The following is a 23,811-nucleotide window of genomic DNA, read 5'->3' as shown; positions in this document are numbered from 1 at the left end:
ATGCAGCTTTTGTAGCATACTGGAAGAATGGAATCCTGGAACCAATGCATGTACACAATACCACTGAGGAAGTTACTTAAGGTGCATGTCCCAAGAGGCAGGAAACTGTCCAAGAGAAATAGCTGTAGGACTCCACTGGTTTCAACATCCACTAAGCTGTTTTAAAGTCATCATTAGGTCTTGCTGCAATTTCTACTTGTGGACTGGTGAGAGATGAAGGCACTTCAAAAGCCAAATGTGCTTTGAAGTTCTGAAGCAGGCACGAAGTAGTTACTTTGCTTTATACCTTTCACAATTAGCTTAGATTATCAGCTACACAGCTAATATGCAATAACTTCTGCATCTCAGATGCTCCTGCCCTGTGGAGAGTAAGGGCTGGTGTAGGCTATTTTTGACTGGGGTAAAGTAAGCTGCCTCAGAACAGGGGTCATCTGCCTAACACAGTCCTGCCAGCAATAACCACATATTGTTAACACTCCTGCTCCACAGGTCTAGCATTGCTTTCCAATTTTGCCATAGCTACAGCTATCAAAAACCAAAACAAACAAAAATCCCAAACACCCTTTGCTCAAAATAAAACAATGGGCATGAGAGAGGGGTACATTTCTGAATGAGCTGGTCAATAAGGTGCACACTTCCCCTGGTACTAATGGACAAAGCATAGTTAAGAGCAGAGGCCCGAACTAAATGTCCCTGCAAGTGGTAGAAGGCGAACTGACACATTGAAAAGAGAAATTAAAGAGGGCTCAAATGGATGGAGACTGCTGGAAACTTCTCTTACTACTGGCTGTTTCCTACAACCACAGAAAAAAGATTTACTTGGAACCTGAGCTGGGCATAGACAGTGCACAGAAAATCCACTCAGCAGAATTAAAACATCTTAAAATCAAAGTTGATACTGGTCAATTTTACACAAATGCAGACTAACAGAATTTCCCAAATACCACTGCTGCAGACCTTAATAGAGAATCCAAGATTAAGCTGCTTCTTTCCATTTTAAAAGTACATTTTGGAAGAAGTGTTGTATTGAAATGGTTCACAAAGAAAAATGTTCAGAGCTACATGTGGATAGACTAAAGGAAGAACAAGCAGGAAAACAGTAAGGTCAGGGAAACAGAAGTTGTGGTAGTTAAGACGAAAGGACCAAGAAAACTAAACAGAAGATGTGAAGGTAAAGAACTAGTTGGTAATATTATATGAGAAAAACTGATGGGATTGGTGACATCCTAGGATATGTGGGGTGAGGGAGCAGGACAGAGAGTAGCCAAATATGGCATTTAAGGCTGAGGAGCCTGGATGACAAGAGGACAGTGTAATTAACTGACAGAGAAGCTAAAGATTAAGAATTAATATTAAAAGAAAGTTGCAATGGAGGTTTTTGAGAGACTATATTCAATAAAAGGTTATGATATACTCCAATTACAGTAAGTAGGAAACATAAAAAATTAGGAAAATTTTCTTATTATTGGTGTTGATGGCAAGACATCCAGATTCAACTTGTAGAAAGATGGTGAGTTTATTAAAAACTGATGACAAGTCTAATAATAAGCCAAAGTAACAAGGAAGTCAAAAGTTCAACAAGAGAACTGCTGAGAGGCTCCAAGCAGTAGTGTAAATGTTTCTGTGTTCCAAACAGATTATATACAATCAAGCTGACATCTCAGTAGTGAAGTCTGCCTTGTGTCTTTCCGGCCCAGTCTGGACAAGCAAAGAAAGACATGACAACCATACTAGCCAATTATCTGACTATAACTGCACTACTATCAAATAGCCTTGATCACACACACCCTTGGGAAACTAATATTAAAATTTTCTAAAATTTGTTAAGATGGTGCACTTCTTTGCCTTTTAAATTTGCCCTAGATGAATTCTAAATCCTGTGATAAAAGTAAGTGATTTTAAAAATCTTCTTTCTGTATGCAAATTGATGACAAGATGATTGCAGTGCTTTCACAAGTCTGCTTTTTGTCTAGCCTACAGCTGATCATTACCAATAGCAACTTTATTTGGAGTCACTATCAGTCTTCTTGGTGCCTGTTTTCATTCTGATTTACATGTTGTTGTTACTTGCATGCATCTGAAAATATACTTTTCCTTTAAAAATGCATTAGGTTCTGAACAGTGAGAAAATGATGCAAACCAAGATTATTGCCCTGCATGCCTCATTCATACCTATCTACAAAAAAAATTAAGTGGAAAATACACAAGATGACTACAGACTCGCTCCTGAAAATGTGTTAATAGCATCTGAAACAGGTTTGTTTCTAAGAAATGTACGTTATGAAAGCTGTTGATTTTTGAGCAGACTTTCAAAAAACATTTCAAAGTCATGAAGTGTTCATAGTGAATAAAGGGCCATCATTAAGCAAATACTTTACACGTTTTTTTAAGGGAAAAACAGTAGGACAACCTTGTCAGACACCCTTGTGCAGGCATAAAAGTTTTTATAGCAACACAAAGCAAAAGCAAATAAACAGTCTTCCATGCCCTTTGTCATATCATAAATGCCAAAATTTGAGGCCACGACAAAGCAGTATTAATTTGTGCTGCTATTTTGTGGCTGATATCCATTTGTTTTAAGGTGGGAGACAGCAGGTAATCTGGAGCTGCCCATGCTCTCCAGTCACCCTAGGTAAGCACTCCTGGGGTTTCTGGGGCCCAAACCCGTATGTCCCAAGAATTGCCCCATAAATTCCAGGGGCATGTAGGATCAGGCCCCTGAAGCTCTGGGAGTGCTTCCCTTGCAAAGGCATGCCTAAGGATTCTGACTTGGGGTATATAAAACTCTGCAAGCATGGAAACCCAGGAATCCCCAATTTGCAGAGGTGCACCCTGAGTGTTGTCTTACAGGACTGGACCTCCAACGTGGCAAGGCCCTGAGCCTGTGCGATAACAGGGAACTCTGGTTACTTATGCTTAATGAAGTAGATCCGTTGTGTTGAGACACTTCCCAGCTCAGCTGATCTGCATCATTTAGCAACATCTGTTTATAGCCTAAAAGTAATTAACGTGTCATTTCCTTCGCAGGAGAAAAAGAACAATGATTTCCAGGTCTTTAATGAGAAATTTTTGTTTGCAACTGCTGAGAGAAAAATGTGAGGCCTATAAGCAAGAACTGAGGTAGTCTGAAACTGCAGTAACTCTCAGCAGTTCATCAATGCAGTATCACAACCATGATTAAACACAGGTTTTCTAAAGCCTCATTTAAAAATGTTACCATCTTGTATACCAACATCCCACACCAGGATGATATCCAAGCCTGCCTTGCGTATCTACAGGAGGAATATTACAACTCAGAGTACAGACCTAAAGATAGTTCTGAACTTATACACTTCATCCCCATACACAACAAGCTTCACCTCCAATAACCAACGCTTCTACCAGATAATGGGCACAGCTATAGGCGCCAAAATGGCCCCACAATAGGTCAACCTTTTTACGAGCCACCTGGAAGAATTCCTCAAGACTAAACCATTAAACCATTCTATACTTAAAGATGAAGGAAATCAGAGATTGCAGGTTATCACAAATTCAATAATCATCACCCCTCCATCAGACTCTCTCTTGAACACTCCAGCACCAGCATTTCCTTTTTAGACACTATGATCACTAACCAGTATCGTAAAATACAAACCACCATATACAAAAAACCCACAGACCAACATACATATCTACACAGAACCAGCAATCACCCTAAACACACCAAGGAAGCTCTAATATACAGCCAAGCCCTCCAATACCACTGAATTTGCACTGAAAAGAACACCCCTCACAACTATGAAAAGCACTTTCACCCAACAAGGACGCTCCTGCAGAGGGAGAGGGAGAGGGAGAGGGAGGGAGAACTTTTGAAAGAGCCACTTAAATACCATGTAAAGAACTGCTGCAGTACAGAAAGAAAATACCCATAAAATTGCACACCATTAGTTATGACATATCACCCCTCCTATGCAGAAAATCCACAAGCAACTACAACCCATACTACAAAAAGACCCAATTCTTAAAGAGATCTTTTCAGAACCACCCATCTTAGCCTTTAAACAAGCAGCAAACCTTAACAACCTCATTACCAGAAGCAAACTTCCTACAGCCCAAAGTACACCAAATGGATCCAGACCATGTCAAGACAAGAAATGTAAAACCTGCCAACATATCTCCACAACCCCCACTATAACTCCACCACACAACAGAACAATCAACATTCCTGGATCTTATACCTGCACCTCCAGAAACCTAGTACATCTCATCCAGTGCCCTGATGGAAGATATGCAAGGGAAACCAAACAACTGTGTACCAGAATGAATACACACTGAAAATCTATCAGACAAGAATACCCAATTACCTGTGGGGGCACATATCTGAAAGATAACCACTCTCTCTCCAATCTCTCAGTTCTAATCCTAAAAGGGAATTTACAAAACCCCCTTCTGCAGATGAGCCTACAAACTTCACTGCCATCAACCTACTGGATACAAAAAATCATGGACTAAATACAGGCATTGATTTATGGTACATAATAACGTGCCTAACTTCTGATACCCCAGATAACTTCTCTACTATTTACCAGCTACATCTTATCACCAGGTCTACACTGTCTGCCCACCCCACTCCTGTTTCTCACCCACTGTCTGCCACAACTTGCTCTTTCACTGACTGGCATTCCTGAATGCAGGCAGTCCTTGACTTGCAACATTTTGAGTTACAAAGTTTATAAACTGACACCCTGTTTCAACTTTGACATCAGTTTCGACTTTACAACACTTGATCTGACACCAAGCCATGGCAGTGAACAACTTGGTTGCATCACCCATCTCCCTGGAGAACTTCGGTCCAAAATTCCTTGGACGCTGGGCTTTAAGAAAGCAGCCAAAACTTCCAGAAAAACATGCAGCCAAGACTCCTGAGAAGACTCCAGCCAAGAACCCTTCAAAAAGTCCAGCAAAGTCATCTCAAAGAAGTACTTCCAAATCTATATGATTGCTATTTACAATATAAATACATTAATGTAGCTATATTACTGATCTATAATTGATCCAGTACAAAAATCTGGGTTATTTTTGGTGAAAACAGGGTATTGGGCCTTGGTTCAGGAACCAATCCCCCATTTATAACATTGTATCCCATGGGAAAAATTGGTTTCAAGTTACAACCTTAAGTTGTGGTTTTCAGGAACTAATTGTGTCGTAAGTCTGAGGACTGCTTGTACTGACTGACCTCTGGCTTCTATTCTATCCCATGCAGGAAGAGCACATAACTGCAGACACTTCCTCTGCCTGAAGAAAGATGTTTGTACCCAAAACCTTGCAAAGAAGAGTTCTGCCAACTATTTTAGTTGGTCTAATAAAAGATATCTAATTTACTCAAAAAACCTTGTCACTTAAAAATGGTATGTTAAGTATAGGCGTCAATGCTGATGTGCCCGTGTAAGTAGCTAAACGAGAACATCAAGGACCAGCAGGCTCAAGTCAGTTACTTTAAGGATGATGTACTTTAATTTTAATGTTTTTTTTCTGCGAAAGTAGTAAATGTAATTAGTTAAATCATTTAAAGCACTACTCAAGCAGTATGGGCATACAATTTAGAAAACAAGTAAAATTTAGTTTTCCATTCCTTTGTATGCTAGAGGCATTGGGAATAAAAGAAAGCTAGAATGCTTATTTCTTCAGTCGTTTCAAGGTTCCAAGGAGAGTCCCCATTTATCCAGAGCGGGACTGAGAAGGCTCAGAGGACTGGCAAGTTCACAAGTATGTTCTAAAAATTTGAGTTATTAACAATCAAGTACTAAACACAATTTAAAAAAAAAAAATAAAGTCCAAGATTCCTGCAGCTGATTGATAAATTCAGAAGCAAATTTCGACCAGCCAGCTGCCAGGCAGCAATAAATTCTAAACAGCAACTGAACTTACTGTTTAAATGAAAGTATTATGGAAAACACTCCAGCAAAATTTAAGTGACCAGGGAGGAACATGGGGAAACCCGGAGAATTCCCTGGAAGGCAGATCATTAGGATATGGAAGTAGGGATGTTAGTACACTTCAAATTATTCTGGTTATTCAAAAGGCATTTACCTGCATAAAGTATCTAGCGTTTGAAAGCTAACCTTGAAAGAACACCAAAAAAATTTTAGAAGTGTCCGGAGATGAATGCTGAGAAGTGAATTAGATAATGTTTTCAATCTATTACTAGAATCTCATGATTTTGGAAGATGGATGAGGAATAAGAGATTAAAATACAACAGCTTGGAAAAATATTTCTTGCAGAAAGGTAATGGAGCACCTTGAAGACGAAAAATCAACTGTCACCAAGTGCATCTATTTAAAGGATCACCTAGAGTTAGTATACATTTGAGCCTCTCAAAGTAACTCGGACAGATATTGCAAGCTTTCAAGTTCTATTTTAGATTAATACACCCATGCACACATACCTTAGCCCTTTTAAAGCCTGATACTTGGCTCTATATTAAGTGCACAGCATTTACTTTTACCAATCTTTTACTGCACTATAAGTTAAGTTTGCAATCAAAATAGTTAATGTGCAAGATACACAAGAAGTCTTACTAAATCAGCACCAGCTTGGAGCAAAACATCCGCAACATCAGTATGTCCATTTTCACAGGCGTAGGTCAAAGCTGTGTCTCCTGTTGCTGTTGTAGCATGGACATTAGCTCCTATAAAGACAATATTAGTTTTACTGCTTACTGTAAATATTGCCCCCCCACCCAAACAGTTCAGTTGAGTGAATCCACTAACAAAAGAAGTAGCAGCCTTCCTTTCACAACCATAAAAATTACAGCTTATCAGTCCTATTTACAGGCAAACTCTCACTGCACAATGGCATTTGGCTTAACATGGAAAGATGCCTGCAACTGCATGTGAACAGTAGGGGCAGGAATCAAGGGAAGTCTGGCACATCTAACAGTAGTCTAAGGGAACAAAATTCCCCCTGAACAGCGCTGAAGATTTCGGTCCTACAGCATTTCTGAAATTATCTTTCTTTTTGTAATTTGGTTTGACAGTCTTGACTGCACTGACTTACCCTTAGTACCTATTCTGCAGTAGACTGTATGGATATCTACATTACTAGAAAAGCTACTGAACCAAATTTGGAGTAAATATTATTACCTTAGGGACATAATATTTTGATATGCCAATTTAATTCTTGGTCAGATTATCAGCCATATGGTGTAACACTGAAAGAATTTAACAATCTACATGACAGCACTCATGCATAATTTCCCTATTGTTATAGCAGGAATTATTTTGCTATCAAAACCAGAGTGATTTATTATTTTCATATTTCCAAAAAGTGTTGTTAGCTATTTTTACAACACAACTGATGCCAAGGAAAACCTCTTTGCTTCCTCAATCGAGGCAACACCTGCAGATACACCAACAGTAATATTAAGGGTGAGGACAGCTTGAAGCTTTTTTGTAGTTATAGTATGAAGAGACATTGATTGTTATTGTCCCTTACCCACAGTTTAAGGCATGTCATTTTCCAACTTTACCAATCTGATGACTTTTATAAACATCAATTTCACTTTGGGAAACATACAATTCTTTTAAATAAGCCACCTGTTCTTAATAGGAATAGATGTACATGCTATTAACAAAAGTTTAAAGCTCTTCTGTAAAAATCTCATAAATTGCAAACATAACAAACAGAATATGAAATGCACTGATCAACATAACCCCCTTTTCCCTTGTAACAATATTTCAACTAGCTTGTTAATCTGTAAGCTTTTTGACATGTTGAGACCCACCTTTCATGCATTTTTGCTCCCCATGGTCTAGTTTCTAGAATATCAATTGTGCTCATCTAAAAAGACTTGTAGTCAAAGTTAAAATGCGACTAGCACATAGGACCATATAAGGTAATTTAAGACTAAATTTCCATATTGAATGTGGGATACACAAATGCATCTGGATACCTATTGTAGATAGAAGCAAGTCTTCTGAAGTTAGGGATTAGGTTCTTTATAATTATTGTACACAAAATTGATGGTGAAAAGGAATGGGCAATTTTTCATTTTTTAAAAACATCTGTAAGGATAGCATGTCCTGCTACAACCTTCACTGCCACTAAATGTAACTTTTATTTGCTAATTCATATAGTCCATGGTTTAGGGCATAGTTTCTCAACCTGTGGTACATGTACCCCTGGGGGTACACAAGGCAAACAGGGGGTACACTTGTACCCCTCAACACTCTGCCTCTTTTCCTCTCAAAACTACAGAAAAAAATTCCCCAATAATAATTTGGCATTCAGCCCTCTCAGCTTTGGCCAACACCACCTCTAGCCCAGCTACATACTTGAGTTGTTCACCCCTGGTGTAAATGGTGGCAACCCTACTCACACAAGATCAGACATCTGACATATCACAGCCTTACAGATGCAGCCCTTCTTCCAACATATAGCACACATTAGTTTGTAAATATAAAATCCCCTGGAAGGTACTTGTTAAAATTTTCAGAAGTTAGGGGGTACTTGCTACTTAAAAGGTTGAAAAACACTGGTTTAGGATTAGCATGGTCTAAATTACCTTTATGGCAGCCACTCAGTACTTTGTCAACATACCTGCTGCCAGTAAATATTTCACTAATTCAAGGTGACCCTCTTGCGCAGCCTCCATTAAAGGTGTAGAGCAACCAAGTTCTATATCAGCTCCTGCCTTAATAAGAAAGTCAGCTACTTCAGAGAATCCTCCACAGCATGCCAAGGTAAGAGCTGTTTCCTGTGTTTCTTCTGTCTGTGCATTTATATTTGCTCCTAAGAAACAGAGGTTCAATTATCCACCAAGTCAGGCAAGTCAACACCATGGGCATCTCTTTTCACATTCAGTTCAGTTTTGTAGCCAGTACAACTTGAGAGTTTGATTCTTCCCATGCACTAGGACTAATCAACATCTGAGCAGTCACATACTACATTGCTCCTCCCCAACCACCCCACCAAAGCAGGCAGGTTGTACCACACTGTCCCCAGAGAGCGAGGGCAAGAAGTAGAAGCTGCAGGAGGGTGTGTAAGCCTGTAGATACCAGTTCTAGCAGCAGCAGGAGTGATGGAGGAGAGTGACAACTAGTTGGGAGATGCAGTTCACAAGTTAATAATTTTCAGGCTGCATACAGCCCTGTAGTTGCCAATTGGACCACCTTTTATTCACAGAGCAATTTTACAGTCACATTCAATGGCAAACCCTAAGCTTTTGTACTCTGACAAGTAAGGTCAATACTTAGTTATTTAAAGTAAGATTACAGTAATTAGAAGTACAGCGATACATCAGTTCATATCATATCAGCACTGATAAAAGGAAAATTGACATTAAAATCAGCATTTGGCTTTTTTTGGCTGACGTCACCAATAAACACCACATGCATGCGCCGCCACAGCATGCACAGGGCCAGCCTGACAGCTTGGAGAGCAGTATCTGGCTGATAAGTCTGTTGGGGGAGCCAGGGGGGGAACTGAAGCCCCTGCAACACAGGACAGAGTCGCAAGCAGCTTGTCAGGGGGTGCAGGACTGCTCCGACAACTGTAAACATCCTGGGGGAGCCATGTACCCCCCAGATCTGTGCGCAGGGCAAGGACAGGCTGTTGCTGCAGGCTGGGACTAGGGGTGGTGCTGGGATCTTCCTGGTGACAGGGCTGGGCCAGGGCTGCACTCAGGGTGGGAGGTGGCAGTGCTGGGAGGGGGACCTACAGGGTGGTAGCTTCCACTCCCAGCACCGCCACCACCTGGCCTGAGCACAGCCCAAACCCAGCTCCTCTGATGGGAAGAGCTCTGTGCCTCCAGCCTGCCCTCACCCTGTGCACAGATCCAGGGGGCACATGCTCCCCATGGCTCCTCTGGTGGTGTATGCAGTGGCAGGAGCCACCCCCACTCTGCCCCACGAGCCACTTGTGGCTCTGTCCCACACCCAGTCCCACTCACTCCCACACTGTAGGGCCCTCGATCTGCACCCCCTCTTCCCTCCCCCAACAGACTTACCAGCTGGACGCTGCTCTCCAAGTTGCTGGGCTGCACATCAGCAATCAGACCGGTATCGGCCAATACGTCTCATTATTAAATCAGCCACTAGTATCAGCCCCAAAAATCTTTATTGGTGCACACCTAACAGTAATGCTAAAAACTACTTTTATGGTCCAAAATAACAGTAATTTATAACTCTTGTCCCACCTTGTGCTAGTAGCAACGCCACCATCTCCTCATGACCTTCTCGGGCAGCTTCCATCAGTGGAGTATAGCCTTCATCATTAACTTCCTCAAGATTTGCTCCCCTTTCTATCAGTAGAGCTGCTAGCTCTACATGTCCACCACAAGCAGCCAGTGTCAACGGAGATTCAAATGAATCTGCAGGCATGTTCACTTGAGCACCACTGTCTAAAAGCAAACGAGCTACTTCCACATGTCCATCCTAAGAATAGAGCAGGTATTAAAGACAAAATCAGAAACATTCCAATTCAATTAGGAGGCTATTGTTACAAAAGTTCACACACCAGGGTCTAGAAAATGGTATTATAAAAAAATCCATCTGGAAGATCTCTGAGATAAGTAAAATATTGTTCTAGAGTACAAAAACACACAATCATTAGGTTTCCGTTAGAAAAGGAACATACAACATTACTACAAGTGTTGCTACTAATAAACAAACTTAAAACTCTTGATTCAGCTAAAATGATGCAATTTAAAAACAAATTAGATCTTTTTTATTGTCAGAGATTTAGGATAGGGATCATGGCCTTCTTATATACTTGCACTGAAAAGCACTCTAGGTACTATAGTAATATCTATGGTACAGGATATGCTAAAAATAATTTTTAAGCTAAGTAATCCTCCCACAGTCAGTGACCACTGCCAATAATAAAAAAGTGAATGCGGTAAGACAGTAGAGCTATAAATAGTTTTAAAAATTATTCGTTTAACCTCCTCTCACTGTATTGGTTAAATGGTTAACCAACAATACAGCAGCTCAGACAGCTGCTGCTCAGAGCCCTGCCCAAGGACCTTCGACAGAGAGGTGAGGGGACGAGGTAATGGCAAGCCAAGTCAGACAATACAGCCCACTGAAGCCCTGGCCTTGGAGGGAGGCCGCACCTTATTGCTTAACAGATGAACCATTAGGTAGTCTACTGTTTTCCTCTTTAACCTCACAGGCTATAGGAACTAGCTCCCTCACCTCTCCCCCTCCCTCTCTCTTGCTTCCCTGCTGCATTCTGGTTCCTACAGACACCAGGCTGCTTCCCTCCCCCCTTGCCCCCTCCTTCCCCACTGAACTGCCTCCCGCCCCACATTAGACAATAACCAGTAAGCTAACTGATTACTACTGGGCTTATCAATTAAACGATTAGTCATTTAATCTTTCACATCCCTATAAAGTAAGGCCTGGTTTAAACTGCAGGCCCAGCTCACTGATATCGTGGCCTGATCATGGTGGGAGGCACTATTTTCATGCCTAGATCATGGCACCTTCACCCCATCCCACTGCTCCTGTTTGCTGATGGCTGCTGCAGGCTGAGTAAAGCATTCCCCAGCCAGGAGCAAAAAAAGTCTAGCAGCCCAGGGAAAGGAGAGAGCTCGGGGATGGGTAGGGGAAGGTCTGTTTGCTCCTCCAGGCAAGAAAACTGGGGCACAGGGGTTGGGGCAGACAACCCTGGCATTTGGGTAAGGGAGGGGTTGTTTGCTCCTCCATGCATGTGTTCTCTCCCCCAACCTCCGATTCAATAAGCTATTAGATAAAAGCACCAAAAGCCTCACTAAAGTGCTTGATCTATACAGACATTGAGTGAGCTGGGTCCAACTAATGCACTGCCTCTTCTAGGCATATGCTGGTTTCAGCATGGGAGTGCATAGAGTCTAAAGTGTAGGGTTTTTTTCCATTTGGACAAGCAGCCCAAATGCTTAGATTGTGGTTCAGGTCTTAACACACACAATCCTGAAGCACAGCCTCTTTGTATGATCCCAAGATGACTGCTGATGCTCATTACAGAAATCAATTTATTCAACAAATTTCTGATCAAACAAGAACAAGACAATGAACAACTCTTTCCCTCCCAAACACTTTAAAACCCCAGTTCAGAACATTATTTGAATACATTTAAGTTAACCAAATGCTTAAGTATCTTGTTGAACTGCAGTTTTCTTTTACATTTAAACAAAGCAATATTCAGGAGAGACTTTATCCCCAAAAAGCCAACTACAAGTTAAATTTAACTAAAGTTAATAAATTAGATCCAATACCATCTGAACTCAGATCAGGACAAATTGAAAATCCCTTAGGTGCAAAGGATAGTAATTTATTCCCATCCTTCTAACCTGCTGTGTAGCAATTCAACACTGTTGACCTTAAAATACTGTTGTCTCACTTGAACCAGTCCACATCTGGGCCATATCCAAAGAGCAATAGACACTGCTCCCCTATTACTTAATCTCATGTATGGAAAGCCACACAGATCAATTTCTCTTCAGTTCTTTTCAAAGTTTACAGGTCTGACCAATTCAACTCAGATACAACACAGACTCAAGTGACAGCAATAAGCAGATGAAACACATGTCTACTTAGTCTCGTCCAAGGTTATCAAAAAAAAGGACTCTCTCAAGCTCTGGTATGAAGACCACAGATGTTCCTTCAACAAGGTGACACTTCACAGAAAAAAGGTAAAAATCATCCATGCAGGAAGCCATGTTTTTTCTTGAAGCTGATCCTAGATAGTATGATTTGCCCTAGGAACTGAACACGGTCACAAATCGCCTCATTTTCCAAGCCAAGTGGAAGACCACATTTGTGTGTGAAAGACATGGAAACATCTTAAAAAGCTAGAACAAAAAAATCCCATACCAAAACATGGCACCTCACTCATTTTTCCCTCTAGAGAAGATGAGAAAAACATAAGGCAACATACATGTTATGATGCTTGAGACACTACTGGAAAGCTCTCTTAACAAGGATGAGCCTGTAAAAATGTATTAAAATACAAGCAGCCTTTCTTCTCAGTATCTTCATGTTCAAAACACAGTACTAAATGGCTCTGGCTGTTTAAACTGCTGAATTATTCCTCAACACTACAAGTCAACTGCATCCAATACTGTACAGTAGGAAAAACTACATATAAAAACTTCTCGACATTTTTTTTGCCCCCCAAAAGTAAGACGTGAGAGCTATGTAGTCTTCTTTAAAATATATGTATTTTTAGAGATCTGCCTAGAAGGACAACTAAAAAAAAAAAAAGTTATTTTGGATACGTCTGATCTATAAAAGCTTGTTTTATTTCACCTCAATTCCTTCTACCACTTTTTCAACCAAGACAAAGCTTATTTCAGTAAAGGCTATTTACCATGCAGGCCTCCATTAGAGCTGTATGCATCTCATCTGTTTTATGTTCTTGATCAGCTCCGGCTTCAAGCAGAAAGCGAACCATATCTAAATGGCCTTCAGATAAAACAGAACAAAATGAATTAGTTTATTCCAAGCTTTACATGGTTCAGTCAGAATTCTCAAATATCATAATTTAAGTGCTTGTAGATTCCAATTACAAGTTTATGTAATTGTAAGATGTAAACCACAATGCTTTTAAGAATGTCAAAACAATTACAATGCACAAACAGATGCCAACTTTAGGACAGCAGTTTTATCAGGAGATATTAACTTCTGACTACATAAAATTATTAAGAGAGTTTCTTTCAACTAATTAATCAAGCTTGATAAAGAGACAGAAAAATGCTGTTCCAACACTGACAGCTATAAACAAATTAGCAAGTGAGTCTTTTAAGCCTCACAGTAACTTAAGTATTCCTACTTAGAATTTATCTTCAAATTTAAAAAAAAAAAAAAAGTTAAGAAACATCTTATTTAGAGGACAAAAAGTTTACCAGAGGAGAGAGCTACAAAGTATTTATCTTTAAGCTTTTACCACAATAGCATTCAATTTTTTGTGCTCCATTTCAATTAAAGTCCATTTATCGCGTCTGATAGAAGTAGACTGCTACCTATGAAAGTTTATGCCTTTCTGAACCTGTTTATCTTTAAAGTGCTACCGTGCCCTGCCTTCTAATTTCACCTATATCAATCTTATATTTTATTCAGCGTAAAAAAAAAAAACAAAACAAAACCCAAAAGCACCCCAACAACAACAAAAAAAACTAACCATCAACACCATCAAGGTGTTTTTATGGCTTCTCTCACTCCAATATCTGTATGCCTCACAATTAATGAGTTTTATTATCTCTCCCTACAAAGGGAGAAATTTTACATAAGGGAGGCTAAGGCCAGAGGGTAATTTAAGTGGCTCACTGAAAGTGACAAAGAAAGCCTGTGCTGCACTGACAACTAAATCAATGTATCCTGAACCTCTGGCCACAGTCATCTCTTTCAGATCATCTTTCCAACAAAAAATTGCACTTATGGTATATGAAGGATCAAGTATACTACCCTTCAGAGACCAAAAGTCTACTATACTGGTGAAAGTTCTTCATCATTATTTGTCTAACTACCATTAATATTGTTCTTGGGTATCTCCAGTTTCTTACCCCAGAGACAAAAGTCAAGGGGTCCATTATTAGGGACCCACTTAATTTGCAGTTTTGTAGATTTTGGAAAAACTGCAAAATCTGGAATTGTTCGTGAAATCTGCAAAAATGAACAACAACAAAAATATTAATAAAAATACAATGCTGGCTTCCCAGGGGGGGAACTAGAGTTCCTCACTGCCAGGAGAGGAAGGCACTGGCTAGCAGGGCAGCATGAAATGCAGCAGACAAGATGGCGGCTGCCCACTCATCCTTCCTCCTCACTGCCAGGGCCTCTCTGTGCACAGAGGGGGCAGGGCTGCACAAAGGGCAACCAGCAATCAAGATGGCAACTTCCCCTTCATCAGGGTAGATAAAATAAACAAACAACCAAGCCACCAGCCAAACTCCAAAAAACTCATTTTTATTTAAAACAGATTTTCTGATTTAATCATGTTTTTAATTTTTGTTAAGATGCATTTAAAAAACAAACTATAAAAATAGTTTTAATTCATGTTAAAGCTCAAAGATATCATCATGGAATAGGGATAATAACTTCTAATTATATACTATGAGGCAATATATTCACGTAACCTTTACAGAAAAATTCTATAAATAGGTCACAACAGACCACGGACTGAATTAGAGGCCCAGTCTTATGGGGTTCCCAGAGACTCCTCTATAGATTAGTAAAGATTAAAGAAAACCACTCTACGCCCAAAGCACACAGCAGTGGTGTGGAGTGGTGGCAGCTGCCGCTGCATGCAAGTTTCACCACCCCCTGCATTCTGGCCAGCTGGGCAGTACCTGTGAGGCCCGCAAAGGGAAGCCACTGCCCTCACCCCCCTGACACCCTGCTCCTAAATATGAGATTCACCCAAAGAACTTTGTCTGCCTGTGGAACTTGTGGTAAACTGACACAAAGGTAAACTAAGGCCAGTCTGTTCTATATGCTATTTGGTAAGTGGGTGGGTGGTCGGGGCATGGGAACGCAGAGATCAAAGACAGTCTGGAGACACTGCTGGTCAAAAGGTTCCAAAAATCGCCTGCATAAAAATCTACAAACAAAATCTAAATGGAGGAAGACTCTGAAGATGGCAACCTTTTAAAATATTTTACCCCCAAATACTACGTGCAGGAACTCAGTTTTTTATTCATCAGTCCACAATGAAGTCTAATGCATACGTTCATATGATCATTTCACATTCTAGCAGGGAAACATAATAGGAAAGAAGGGCTGCTGCAACTTAACTCCAGTTTCTAACTTTAATAAACTAAATTCAAAATACCAATGCTCTGGTTAGGTTATTTAAGAAATTTCTAACCATGTCAAAGGCTGCCTGGAAATTTTAGACTGAGCACAGAATTAACCATGGTGTGCATCATACAATTTAAAAGAACATGGCACTACAACGCAAGTGAAAACACAATAATATTTCTTCATAAACATATTTAAATATTATACCTTTGTAGCATGCCAGTGTAAGTGCACTTTCTTTGAACTCATTGGAGTGAGTGTTGATGCCTGCACCATATTCCAGCAGTACTCTTGCAACCTCAACATGACCTGCACTGGCTGCTTCCATTAAGGGGGTATGTCCATTCTCATTATGATCTTCTATATTAGCACCTGCTTTCAACAGCACTTTTACTATGTCAACAAATCCTCCGGCACAGGCATAAGTGAGTGCTGTGTTTCCTAACAGAGAAGAGAAAAACAAACAAACTTATAATAAATGTAATCCTTCCTGCCTTAACCAGTCCCAAAATGTAAAATATATCTACTTAAATATCGAGAATATTTTGTTTAGCCTCTCTTGCACCATTCTTGTACCACATTCCCTACCTCCCAGAATTCAAGTTTCTAAATTGGTACAACACTTTCAGTGATTTTGTCAAGCACTCATTTACCTGTTCAAACTCAATACCTCTAAGCACAGTTTCATTCCCCATCTTCACTTTCGAGAGGAGCTAGACTGTAAGTACCTTAGAATATTTCAACAGACTGAATATTCACCATCTTCTCTTTAAAACCCCTCATCTTCCCTCTCCAGAGCTTTTGTGATTTTTAAATCACAGCTCTAATACATATCCAGTGCTGGCAGAAGTCATTCAAGATGCCACTAAATAACCTGTGTCAGTTTCTTTCCTTCTTTTAGACTGCAGTGAGATTCCTTACCATTCCAGTCTCTCCACTCTAGTTTTGCAATCATGACATGCCTGCAACTTGTTGCAAATTGGTTTTCCTGCATTTAAGCTGTAATGCAATATTTACTGCCATTTGTTATTATTGATTCTTACAGTCCCTATGTATTTGAAACTCATGGTTAGTTAATTTTTCATTATGCAAAATGGTCTATTTTATAGTTAAAAACAACAAATTGCTTTTGTACTCTAATTAGACAGATGTTATGTTAGAAGACTTCCAGAATTAGCCTAAGTGCATATTAACACATTCTACAGAAAAATGTATTTGGGGGGGGGTGTCACTCAACAAATTTAGTTTCCAGAAATGGTATTCATTTAAAGCATCAAACCTACCAAATCAAACAACCAAATTTATTTTTTCCTAATTTTAAAAATCAACTTTTGAAACCCTATTTCAGTTTACAATGGCAATCTGGATAGAAGTACAAATTGGAATTCAGGTGCTGGTTCTTTTTTAAATTCTGAACAAAAGGGGTTACACATTTAACCATTTAGTTTTGGGAAAAACAAAAAAACCCCCAAAACTAATGAGTACCAGGCAAGGATTTTTGTGGGTGGTATTATGTATTGAACCAACTGCATCTACATTGTTGGGATAGTTTTTAAATGCAGGGCATTCTTCCTCAGGTCTCAAATGAATTCCAAACATTTTAGTCAAGGTTAGTTTCTTGATGCATTGAAACATGACACCATGTTTTTGCTTGGATTTTTTCTTAACATACCAGCATTGTACTAAGGAAATTCACGTATTAATTACTGAATTATGATATTAAATAAGGAACACACCTAAAATTGGTATATTTTATTGACAACCCTGAAATATTGCTTTGGACCATTCCTCACTGGATTAAACTACTTTACATTAAAGTTAACATCAACATTAAAGAAATACCATCTTGTTTCATTCAGCTGTTCAGGTTCAGGTAAAGCACTGAACAGGAATGTTTATTAAAAATATGTAATAGCAAAATTTGCTATATACTTTTAAGTAGCTCGTACACTATTTTCTGTAACAAAAGCACTTGAATACCAGATCTTCCCAAACATGCAAATGAGAGGAAAAGGCTGATTAACATGTGCCAATCTGGTTAGTTCTCTCACCAGCGGTTCCACACTTACCTGTTGAAGACTGAGCATTGACATCAGCACAATGAACAAGAAGCAATTTTACAATGTCAACATAGCCTCCACTGGCAGCTGCCATCAATGGAGTTATGTCTCCTTTATTCCCTCGATCCTCAACATTTGCATGCATCGCTAACAACACCTAAATAAAGCAGAACAAGTTCACTTAGTTCTTATACACCATCAGAGTTAAAAGCTATAGGTAACATTTAGAACTTGGAATCTAACTATTTCACTTCCCTTTGCTTCCCTACTTCTAAATTCTCTATGAAGGCTCTGGGAGCCAAGTAGGTATGGATCTGTCTAAAGCCAAATTCTGATTGCTACATGCACTGACTGAAGCAAAGGTTTATACTGTTTTCCTTTTACGCTGTCATATTCATAAAATTAAAAAAAAAGAAAGAAAATATTGCAATATATGATTCCAGATAAAGTGTAATTCCATTTCAAAAGTGTTACAACTGATCATTTTTACATGTAATGTTAATGATTCCACAACAATTCTTTCCATACCCAAGTAAAAAGGCTTCTTGTAGCACACCAAGTTAGAGATAAGCAAATTAAATGGCTTCTTCATTATCCACTATTAGTAACTGCCATCAGTGGAGAAGGTAGAATCAGGATACAATGCAAAACTGGCCCCGGGGTCAGAATTTAGTTAATACAGACATGTAAGCCAGGAGATAAAAAAAAAACAAAAAACAAAACCACAACTGAGGAAGTGATAACATAAAAAACAAAAAAAGTATTTTTTTTAATGTTTTGTAGCAATCTTTAGAGGTTAGACTTTAAACATACTTGGCCATAGAAGTAGACTTCATCTAGTATGCCAGGAAACTAGAGGTAGATCAAAGATAATATACAGGACATACCTTTTAAACAGTGTAATTTATGTTGCAATATACAATGTTACCTACCGTTATATAAAAGGCTTGCAGAAGGCATAATTCAGTGAAAAACTTGACAATGTTTACAGCAGTAACCTTTATATGCACTAAAAAGTTAACGGTATTTGCTGTTTTACTTAATACTCCAATTTAGGAAATAACATTTTTCTAATCAAAAGGTGTAAAACTTTTACTTGTCAAAGTACCTCAGCTGTATAATACTCCCTGAGGTTAGGTCACAAGTAATTGTGAATTTCCTACTTACTTGTGCCAATTCATAATACCCAGCTGAACAGGCCAAGCAAAGAAGGCTCTCCCCTTCTTCAGTATGTTCATTTACATTTCTTCCTTCATCCAATAGCTTCCGAACAGCATTTACATCCCCATCTGAGCATGCTTCTGCCAAACTGCGGCTGGAAAAATAGTTTACCGTATAATCAAAACGCATGCAAAATTCCACAAGAGGCAGGTAAGTTCGTTTTGATACAATAAAATCAAGTGCACAACAGAAGACTTTCACCTAAATGAACTAGACACATTAGTTTGCTCTTAATACTTGAAGCATTTTACTAGAAATCTACAGAAAGATGAGACTCACTAACTGCATAGGAGATAACACCTTTTTACAGATAGACTGAGAAGGACAGGGGATTTTGGCCACATCTTACTCTGCCTATTCTGCCCTACTGAAAGTCCTTGAAAATCCACTAATACATCTAATTTTGTAACATGCTGTCATCTTAGCCTGAAAAAGTGTATCACAAGAAAACTGTGAAGTGAAGAATCCAGTTGCCATCTTTTGTATTAACAGTTTTCCAGAAATTCAAGCAGAGTGGAAAATTATATTTATGAGCCTAATAGGTAGAATAGGATCTGGTCCCTTGTCTACAGTTGAAGTTAGACCCAATTCCCACAATCAACTGACATGGAAGTTTGATGCTAAGCCCAAGTTCAAACAAGACATATCTTAATTTACAACACCACAGCTAAATCAAACAGGTATTAATTCAACTGTGCAAATCATAGCTTTCTTTGTATACACCTGGGGTTTGTACCAATGCAGCTGAGACAGTAGCTAGCCACTAAGTCCAGGAACTAAGGCAAATTCCCAGTATAAAAGAAAAGGCCAAAGTAAACTGTTGAAAGTCACAGTAATTAATATCACAGAACAAGGACTAAACCAGGCCTCTTAATTCCAGTCCTCTGCTCTAAGCATAAAACTATTTCCTATTCTGCACTCTCTGAAGTAATTTGTTCCAAGTATTGTTTTTTCTTTAAAAATTTAGACAAAAGTTTTGTAAATTAGAAATATTACTGGAAATATCTAGTAATATGATTTTTGACCTACCAAATCATTAAGTTTTAAAATATTTTGAAAAATGTAAGTATGCTTATTGTAACAGTCCATGTTATATTTATTCCACCTCAACTAGGACTTATTAAAATCAGCCTCTAGGGCACTGGATATTTATTGTTATTGAATAAAGACAAAGACCTAAATGTGGGAAAAGCATAAATGTCATGGCTGAGCCAGTGCTGGAGAAGATCTACTGAATGTCCAAGCAGTATGCGAAAAGCATGAACAGTGAAGGAGGAAGAACTAGGCAATAAGAATGAGGGGTGAAAATGAGGTCTAAATTGCAAAGAGGAAGAAACTACTACTGTATTACTACACTGTTTTCCCATATGCTTCATCTCTCATTCTATTACACTGCACAACTACAAGTTATAGCATAGGGTGAATGAGCGCTCGGTAGTTCCTGCTCACTCAGGATCCTAATACTGAGGGGAAAAAAAATAAATAAGCATAGGCTTCTACAGAAGAGTTTTTAGACCCCATATTATTAGCAGCATAAAAAATTATATAGAAGTGGAATCATTTAATTAAAATTGTCCTTAATTAAAGCTATTGTTTTAATTAAAAGAGCAAAATTTCTTACTTGTAATTACTATTCAGCATGCCATACCTCAGGGTCTTGGTACCATTAAAGACCTCAAAACTCTTTACAATGTTTAACAGCCTTGAGCCACTACCATGGAAAGTATAGTATATGTAACACCTCTTCCAGAGGACAATGTTGACTGAAAAACCTCAAATACCTCAAACTAAAATATTAAAAAGGATGAATGACAGGAGTTGCATCCAAGGAGGATACTGGCATAATAAAAAAGTAACTTATTCGGGCATCAAAAACAAAGCAAAAATCTTCTTTATAGTATGCCACACTGGAAACTACAGTTGGGTAAGACAAAACAAGAATCTTGGGCCACAAACAAACATGCACCCAAACCAAATGAAAAACAGCCACGGGTCTTAAAATAATTTGAAGTTATTTGTCCTTTAAGTCTTACTCTGCACACTGAAAGCTCAATTCTGACAGAATCAGCAATAGATGCAACTGAACCAGTGCTGAATGATTCTTATCTGCAAGTGTGAACAAGGTCAAGCCATGCTCACCACCAATTCAAGTGCATTTGTTTCAATAATCCATCATTAATAAATGTATTATAATAGTGTAGGCAGGGCACCGATGACTTGCAAGCAACTAAGACCCAGATTACCTTTCAATTCTCACTAGCTTGAGAGAGAAAAGACAAGTGCCTTCTCTTGACACAAGGAATAAAGATAAGGGACTTTATTTTTCAAAGTATGGTGGATTTGGAGCGAGTTTGCCTTTTTCTTCTATTCTTCATATGCAAACTTACTCCAAAAATGTCTCAGCTATGACCCTACAGGTGTATAATCTTAGGCAGCAAGAAATTTACTGTTTACCTTAGAAACTTCCCCCCACACACACACAAATTCTGATTAGTTAAAAATTAGAAGAGACTTCTCCCTCTCTCTAACAACAAAAGTATCATTGCTTCCTAGATAAGAACTTCCCACACATCATTTACCAGACTGAACCTTTTGTCCAAAAATTTAAATAACTACAACAGATACTTAAAAACACCCAGGTGTTAAATCTACAACCAACGTGGGGACTGACATTCTGGATGAGACTCTTGGCCCACATTGTCAGCACTATACCTAGCCAGGCCAGAAGCTACAGCAAGATCCAAGAAGCACTTCTAAAGATGGCTTTAGAATAATCTAATTTGATCATAAAGATCTCATCCTAATTTGTAACATAGATTTGTTTGAGCCCTAGAATACTTAGTTTAATTGGACAAAATTTGTTTTCTATTAACTCAAGATTAACTAGCAAGTTGACCATCAGATTCTAGTTAAAACATAACACTTTTAATAAAACTCCTCTAGCTTGCTATCAGTTTAGGAATTGTCCACTGCTATTGGATAAATTTTGGTTTTGGGAAATGATTTCTATGAATTTAAAATTTTCTATACAATTCCAGTGGTTAAACTGCATGTAACACTGTGTGAAATGTTATGACTTTTTAGTGTTTGAGATCTGAAAACTGGCCACTATTAAATAGGAAAACCTGTTTCATCATTAGCAGAGATTCTGGTTTTCTCCATTTAAAAATCCAAAAGTCTCTAATTAAAACCCCCAAATCCATGTTTTTCCATGATTAAATAAAGTACCACTATATATATAGGTATCAACTGAACACAATGTTTTATTGATAGATTTACAATTTTAAATCAATTTGGAAGCCTACCACTACCTCAGTCATTATAATAAAATACATTCTAAATACCTATAAATTCTGGCATTTGATTTTGTTTTTTTCAGAGCAAGAGCTACCCCTGCCCCTTCATTCACCAGGACAGGGGTTCAGTTGCAGCTGCCTCCCCACCCCCCAAACCCCTTTGCAGCACTAACCAGCTTTGATATGTTAGTGCCCCTCACTTTAAACCCATAGCCTCCAACCCCCGCCCTCTGTGCCCTTCACTCCTGACCCACAGTCCCCCATCCCCACTGGTGTCCCTCACTCGCAACCCATACTCCCCCCACAAACACTACTGGTACTCTTCACTCCTGACCCACAGCCCCCTGGCCTTCCAGTGCACCTCATTCCCAACCCACAGACCCCCACACTCCCCAGCCCTTCTGGTACCCCTCACTCCTGACCTACTGCCCTCCACCCCCAGGCCCCAGCCCCCAATGTGTGAGGAAGGGAGTATGTGGGGAAAGGGGAGGGGTGTGGGCTCAGCAACATGGAGGGCAGGCGCATACCCCCCCAATGATTTCTGCACCCAGTGGACTGCAGGGCTGCAGCCTGGTCAGACCAGCCTAGCTGGGTCCCATCCGCAGGCCAGCAGATGGGACGCAGTATGGGAGGGAATGCCATGCCATCATGGTGAGGCATGGTGGCAGCGTAGAGTTGTACACCCCATCCCCCAAACTCCTGCCAGGCAGGCAGGTCTCACCTCACCTTGGTGGCACAGCACTCCCTCTCATGCTGAGTCCTGCCCACTGGCCCACAGAAGCTGCTCCTGCTCAGAGCTAGTCCAGCCAGGTTGCAGCCCCGAGCCCCAATGTGGGCAAAGAAATGAGGGGGGGGGGGCCAGAGGTGCAGGGCCCCAGAACCCAGACTCCCCCTGCACCTATCTCCTTGACAGCTGGCAGCCTTTGTGGCCAAAGCAGGCCCTTGCAGGCCAGAATTTTGCCAGACTGCAAGGGAAATCCACCATTTCCCACATTTTTCTCCTTTAAAGGAGAAAATCCACATTCTTCTGTGGCAAATGAAAATCCCAGATCCCCAGTAATGAGTTAAGAATTGCTGATATTACAAAACGCTCACATTGCAAAAATGTGAAATGTACATACCATAAAGTTTATATGAAGATTTGAGTAATTAAATACATACTTGTCTACTTGCCCTGCATTGTGATTGTTCTCTGCTCTCATCCGGGTCAATGCAGCAGCAGCTTCATCCAACGCACAGCTGACAGACGATGTCAGTCTTCGGAGCACCTCAGGATCTGCGAAGGCTTTACCATCGGCAGTGGATAATTTACCAATTCCTTCAGTGTATGTTCGTTCATCAATCAGGTTAGTATGAAAGCCACACAAAAAAATGCAAAAACACTATTTTAAATTTCAGCCACATGCACTATTAGTTAAAAATCATTTGCAAACATGCTGGAAAAATTGCATGTAATTAAAGTTATCAGTTAACAT

General features: G+C 39.5%; 1 protein-coding gene across 1 annotated transcript in view; it reads right to left on the bottom strand.

Moving 5' to 3' along the window:
• The window catches only part of ANKHD1 (ankyrin repeat and KH domain containing 1), a 171,483-nt gene that overhangs the window by 69,988 nt on the left and 77,684 nt on the right, over positions 1 to 23,811 (bottom strand). Inside the window, exons 3-10 of the mRNA XM_019534707.1 lie at positions 23,498 to 23,654; positions 18,987 to 19,134; positions 17,829 to 17,976; positions 15,967 to 16,200; positions 13,331 to 13,425; positions 10,176 to 10,413; positions 8,579 to 8,770; positions 6,559 to 6,668 (exon numbers count right to left, since the gene is read on the bottom strand). Of these exons, the coding sequence (XP_019390252.1) occupies positions 6,559 to 6,668; positions 8,579 to 8,770; positions 10,176 to 10,413; positions 13,331 to 13,425; positions 15,967 to 16,200; positions 17,829 to 17,976; positions 18,987 to 19,134; positions 23,498 to 23,654 (1,322 nt within the window). The remainder of the gene's footprint in view (positions 1 to 6,558; positions 6,669 to 8,578; positions 8,771 to 10,175; positions 10,414 to 13,330; positions 13,426 to 15,966; positions 16,201 to 17,828; positions 17,977 to 18,986; positions 19,135 to 23,497; positions 23,655 to 23,811) is intronic.

Source organism: Crocodylus porosus, unplaced genomic scaffold, assembly GCF_001723895.1.
Source record: "Crocodylus porosus isolate Cpor-Errol unplaced genomic scaffold, CroPor_comp1, whole genome shotgun sequence".
Lineage (NCBI taxonomy): Eukaryota > Metazoa > Chordata > Crocodylia > Crocodylidae > Crocodylus > Crocodylus porosus.
This window is presented reverse-complemented; position numbering and strand designations above follow the sequence as displayed.